At 34.3% G+C, this 6,253-nt stretch overlaps 1 protein-coding gene across 2 annotated transcripts; it reads right to left on the reverse strand.

Annotated features, from left to right (window-relative positions):
• On the reverse strand, window positions 1,459-5,414 carry LOC107619137 (SUPPRESSOR OF GAMMA RESPONSE 1). 2 transcript variants are annotated; one of them, XM_016321361.2, is made up of 6 exons: window positions 5,287-5,414; window positions 4,492-4,627; window positions 3,168-3,354; window positions 2,606-3,087; window positions 1,854-2,252; window positions 1,459-1,768 (listed from the first exon to the last, which is right to left on the reverse strand). In XM_016321361.2, exons 1-6 carry the CDS (start codon window positions 5,292-5,294, stop codon window positions 1,712-1,714), a joined length of 1,269 nt encoding a protein of 422 aa, XP_016176847.1. In that variant the 5' UTR covers window positions 5,295-5,414; the 3' UTR covers window positions 1,459-1,711. The 2 variants fall into 2 exon arrangements, with proteins under 2 accessions (XP_016176847.1, XP_016176848.1); XM_016321362.2 differs by lacking the exon at window positions 5,287-5,414 and adding an exon at window positions 3,555-3,722 and having other exon boundaries at window positions 4,492-4,604.

The following is a 6,253-nucleotide window of genomic DNA, read 5'->3' on the forward strand; positions in this document are numbered from 1 at the left end:
ATCCTTTTCCTACATAGTACATGTCATTATAAAATTTATTATTATTTGGAGATTTAGTGAGGATTTCACACAATTTACTATTTAGTGTCTTACAGACATATCATTATATTCATATTCGTGTATGCTTTGAGTTTCACCAACTAATTAATCATTATTAAACACTTTCCTGGAACTTTGAATCAATAATATGAGCACAATCACGTGCTTTCTTTGTTTTGCCATAGTCTCATTTAATTGGACACCAGATATATTTTTTTTGGTAAAAGTGGGAAAATTAAAGAATGAATCAGGAAATAGAACAAAATTCGATCCACACAACAATGTTTCAGTGTTGTAGCAGGTTTTGGAACATTATTTCTGTGTTCATTGGTGTATGCGTTAACTGTTAACAATAACATATATAAAAATAAATTCAATTAGATGGGTGATATAATTGTTAAACATGACGCCTATAATTTCGCATTGTTGATGGTTCAGATACCTAACAGGATAACATTCCCTGCAACAATTTGTCTCACACATATAATAACAATAATTATAATAATACAGATGAATAATGATGAACATGATTAGTACTGATTAATTAAAACAATGCAATCAGAATAATTATATTCTCTTTGTTAAAATATTGCTACAGATATTTTTCTTACAATTATATAGAATTAATAGCATAAAACCATCTAACTTTAGTTGATAAGTAGCATTAGATCAATGATTCAATTATTGATGATAAGATCATAGCAAATAGTTCTAATGTCTAGCATGATTACCTGGACTTGTTTTCCAGAAATGAACCAAGCCAAATTGAAACACATGTCAGAACCAAAACAAGTTGAAAGTTGCAGGCTTTATTTCTGTAAGGCCCCCCTTTGCCTTGTGATGGATTGGACTATATGAGAGAGAGTGTGTATGTGTTTGTAATAATACAATTTGACTTACCTGGATTGTGTCATTGTAGATGACCCACTTTTCCTACATGGATCCATTATGATGCCTCTCTTCATTTAGAATTATGATACATTTTCTGCAAATTGATGTGAAGGCATCCAATATAAACATTTGCCTTTGCTCTTGTTCTTTCTCTCAACATGCATTTAATGTGGCCAAGACACTTGGTCAATTCAACACAAGTCCTGTTCAATTTTTTAGATAAGCGATCAATTTTGAGGTCAAATTGTCAATATTTCAATCTTTCAGGTACTGAATTGATAGTTTACTTCCAAAAAAACAGGAAAATTCGAAACGGTTTGGCTTATGTTCTTGAGGGATGCACCTTCCTAGCCCTATAGGGAGTGATAGTGTGATGCCAACCTGGAAAATGTTAAGTTCATGGGATCCAATCAGGTTCTATCTCATCATGTTTCATGATCTGTTTAGGATGTAACACACTCAGCATTCATGAATCTGTCGCCACCAAATATACATACAATAGATTTTTATGGGAGACAAGACAACACATTTCAAGATAGGGATGTAAAATTATAAATGTACATGTTCATCTTCATATGTTACTTTCAGAGTGAAATAAAAACATGTAGTGATTTTTGGACAAGTCAGGTCCACATGCAACTTTCTAGAGAACTTGTAAGGAACATACCACGGCTTTCACCACACCAAAAGACAGTATTAATTACACCACTGTTGATCAAATGTTACAACAAAAGTAGTTAGAAATGTGTTTGTTTCCCATATTAGCCGAAGAAGGGCCGGATTAATCGACTGCCTTGCCGCCGCTAAAGGAAACAAAGCTATCCTGTGAACCGAATTCCTATAGCAAATGCGAAACAGGTTATCAGTCAATGACATTCGGCATTCGTGACAAAACAGAAGAATGATTGAGAACATGGGAATACCAGCTGACTTAGTCGAAACTCTGAAGGTGGTGTCTCGAGCTCTACGTTTGCAGGATCAAGAGTAAGGTTTTGGCACTCTTCAAGATCTTTCTTCAGATGCTCTGGTCCTAGATGAGCATAGATGGAAAGACTCAAGTGCTCCTTGTGTTCTTCATTTTCATCATCCTTATTGGAACACTGGCTATGGAGGAGATCATCACACAAGGCCAATGCTTCAACAAGTTGTTGTGAATCTAACAAATTCTGTGACTCACTGTCCCACCATTTTTGTTCTCCGTCAGCATTATTTTCTACATTATCCATTCCTTCATTATTTTGAGCATCTGCCATGGATACATCAGTTTTTACAATCTCTTCACACTCGACTTGAATGTCTTCTACACAATCTGTCTGAGGACCCTTGGTAAAATATATTGCAGAAAACAAAATAGGAGAACAGCATTAATAACCATCACTAATATCATAAGACTACTGAATCATTGTCAACCTCAAATTGCCTTAAAATGTAAGACATTAAAAATTAGAATGTTAGCTAAGTGGTTAAGTGGCATTCCGCAGTACTACTAATAAAAAAGAATGATTAGAAGGGCCACGAATTATTTAAGAGCATCGACTCCGGCCAAGTATGCATTGGTTGCAAGAAAAAGCAAATCAATTAATGTCTATCCACACAATTAAGACAATATTTTCGTGAAAGAATGGCACTTAGATTAAGCTATATGCTTTTTAAAAAACATGGTTGGAGGTATTACCTGAAGAATCTGATGTGTTTTTTCTCCTATGTCGAGATCTGAACATTGCTTTTCACTATGAGGAGGTTCCGAAGTCAGAGATTTGGAAGTGACTGGATCATCTTTCACAACAGTTGCTTCATTGGTTCCAGGAACATCATGATCATCTTTTTCACCAAACTTAACTTGTTGCTGGTAAAACACTTTAGAGATAACATACTCTCCTTCCTTTTCATCTTCGTCTGTCCCGAGGTGATATTGATGCATAACCCAGTTAGTTTTCTCAGCTTTTACTCCTCTAACTGAAGTCATATATAGAACCATAATCTTTTTACAGCCTCTCTGAACCCCGTCCGAGACGACAGGTTTAGTTTTTCCAGTCTTGTGCCAACGGACATCGCCAGAGTCCTGGTCATTTATTTTCCGACGCTTTCGATTGCCGGTATTATAAGCCTTGATTGATCTGTGGAAAAAGTGTGTAGCACTACCATCTTGCTTGACACCTTTTTAAGGGAAAAAAAATCACATGTTATTATGTTTACAAAAATAATCATCGTATTTGAATGAAAGTCATGATATCCACCTGGTAAATGTTTAGGATGTGTATAACAAATTCCATCATCCACTTCAAGAGTAGCAATAAATTCATCAATGAAAGGGTGAGGCTCTGAACCTGCTGCACCAACTTTTGCAAGCAAGTGCGATATTATTTCTTGATCAGATGGATCAAATTTCACACCTTTTGGTAATCCAGGCCACTCTTGTGCCACCTGACAATAGAAAATTGTCAAGTGTTACTATGTTAGAACATTCATAAGAGCAATACATTGAGACTGAGATAAGAAGAAATTTCACATTTATGTATGTGTTTAAACTTTCAACTTGATAATGCAAATTAAATTTATAGGATACATTTCTATGATACTGTATATAAGGCAACAAACAAACTGAAAACAAGTAAAGAAAATACCAAAGTGACAAGCATTTGAAACCATCAATACGCATTGTTCAGAATGTGTGATGTAACGAAAAAATATTTGAACAGTCACTGTAGCCCTTTCAAAGATTTTCATGTCTCTAGCTTCGTAGAGAAATATTAGAATCCACAATACAACACTTCCTATGAAATTGGTTGCTCCTCCCACAGCCACAGAAACATTATTGTTAACGGAAAGTTATAACAAGTGTGCTCTAATTAATGCATGAAATCTAATGATGCAATGAAAACTAGAACGCTTTAAAATCACATACACACACACAAAAGGTATTTTGATTATTCGGTTGATGATTTCCAAGTATAGTACATCAATTAGGAAAAACTTTATGATAGAAACAGCTTCAACAACTAAATATTTATATGCATAAAGGAAGATGGGGATACCAAAAGGGGGCTATTATTTATTTTGTATTCCATATGACCATATCTCAATGCTCATTCTATCTCATAGAAACAACTGTCAAGAAAAGTGGCAGTCCTTAGATACAGTACAGTTTAAATAGTAATGTATTGCTTTCTTCTATGACTATTTTACATTTAGTTCAATTAGGATAAAACACTTCTATGAATTTTGCTTTCTGTTTATGGTAGTTCAACTACGGTACAACTGATTTCTTTCTTTCTATATATAATCACATGCATGCGATATCACTGACAAAGTGTAACTCAGAACCATATGATACCAGCAAGAGTAACAGAATCATGATCAAAGAAATCATGAAAACTAGAGTAAATGAATGGAACACAAGCACAACAATGAAAACACAAATGTGACGAGGGTGATGGCGAACAAGTGATCGTGAACGCAACCTTACACACACACATGTGCAATATCCACACAGAAGTACAGAACATATGTGTCAATATATAGAACCTCAAATGAAACGGTACATTGTAAAGATATACATACATCACTGTTATCAATAACATGTTGACAATTCGGACAAGTTCTGGTAGGATTGCTTTTCCATAAAACTTTCCCACTTGCTCCAGATGCACTCTTTATTTTGGTTGCAATTCTACTTTTGTCTACCAACCAGGATGATCTGCATAAACAAGAACATATAAAGAACCTCAAAGGAAGTTACTATTGTAAAATTTACAAAGACTAATTCAAAAAAGGGAGGAAAATTCCTACTTCTCTGATATCAGTACGAAGATGTCCTAGAAGTTAGAAATTCGTAAGACACAATGGTTGCACAAAAGAACAAAAAACTTATCACAAGTTTAAGTTGTTTGGAACTGCATAAGTCCACTGAGTAATAATTTATATTTATTTATTTATTTATTATTATTATTTTGGAGAATGTAATAAAAATCGGAACCTAGTAGACATTTCCATTATATTTAGAGAACAATACATAAACATTAAGCTAAATAAGCACAACATTCATTTCAATGGTGCATCCAGCAACTGCATGATAAAAAGGGGGAAGGTACATAGAAACTAAAAATCTCAACTTTCATCTGCTTATGCTGACATCCAACTTAGTTCTCAACCATAGAACATTCAACAAGGAAGAGGCGAACCCCACCACAAAAATTAAACCCAAAAACAGAAAAAGCTATGATTTTTCAGATGTAAAAGTTAACCCTATTTAGCATTCTAAACATAGAAAGAAAAGTAGATGCCCAAGTTCAGCTTCTACTGGGAAAATGAACTAGTTTGGAGTTGAAGCAGGGAAAGGAAAAGAAAAGTACATACCCGGCCATAGAGAGAGAAAGAGAAAGTGGCTGGTGATGCAAGTAGAGAGACGGAGATTCAAAATCATATATTTATGTTCCTGTTCTTATGTTTGAGAATTTGTCTCTTTCTCTGAAACTTCCAAGTACTTCTACACGTGTAATTTTCCTTTAATTTTGTAAATATAACATTAAAAAAAAAAGAAATGCTTATGACGCATGTATTCAACACCCTTTATTTGGACTAATAAGTATTACATAAAAAGTCCAAAGTCCAAAAATTGGTTTCTTGGTAAAGAAGTTAGAAGCTTATTACTAGTAATAGTGCATGGTAGATAATGATAAAGTAGTGTGAAATTGTGAATGTTGAACAAAAGAAAAGAAAAGAAAAGTGTCCCCCTCGAAGAAGAGTATAGAATAGTAGTACATTGGTGGTGGCACGGTTGTTAATTTGATGCTATTGACTCTGACTAATCATTTGTGCAAGTCTAAGGTTCTTGTGGAGTTGTGGTCTTGTTGATGGTTTTCTGGTTGGCATTTCACAAGGCAGAAAAGGCCAAGTCAATTTTCATAGTCGGTAGTCAGAAATTTTTTATGCCTTAAGAACAGTGTGATATGATTGGTAAATTTTAGTGTTTATACTTTGACTCACCAAAGGCCATATAAGGCTTATTTTTTGTAATACTCGTAAAAAATGTGTATTACACATCAAGTTACGGTTGTTAATTTGATGCTATTGACTCTGACTAATCATTTGTGCAAGTCTAAGGTTCTTGTGGAGTTGTGGTCTTGTTGATGGTTTTCTGGTTGGCATTTCACAAGGCAGAAAAGGCCAAGTCAATTTTCATAGTCGGTAGTCAGAAATTTTTTATGCCTTAAGAACAGTGTGATATGATTGGTAAATTTTAGTGTTTATACTTTGACTCACCAAAGGCCATATAAGGCTTATTTTTTGTAATACTCGTAAAAAATGTGTATTACACATCAAG

This window comes from Arachis ipaensis, chromosome B09 (genome assembly GCF_000816755.2).
Source record: "Arachis ipaensis cultivar K30076 chromosome B09, Araip1.1, whole genome shotgun sequence".
Classification (NCBI taxonomy): domain Eukaryota; kingdom Viridiplantae; phylum Streptophyta; class Magnoliopsida; order Fabales; family Fabaceae; genus Arachis; species Arachis ipaensis.

Bases quoted from the DNA above. Each gene is read 5' to 3' on its own strand.
- LOC107619137 (XM_016321361.2), bottom strand. The intron at 3,088-3,167 runs GTGGATATCATG...TCCCTTAAAAAG, and splicing joins ACATCCTAAACATTTACCAG to GTGTCAAGCAAGATGGTAGT. The intron at 1,769-1,853 runs GTATTCCCATGT...CATTTGCTATAG, and splicing joins AGTTTCGACTAAGTCAGCTG to GAATTCGGTTCACAGGATAG.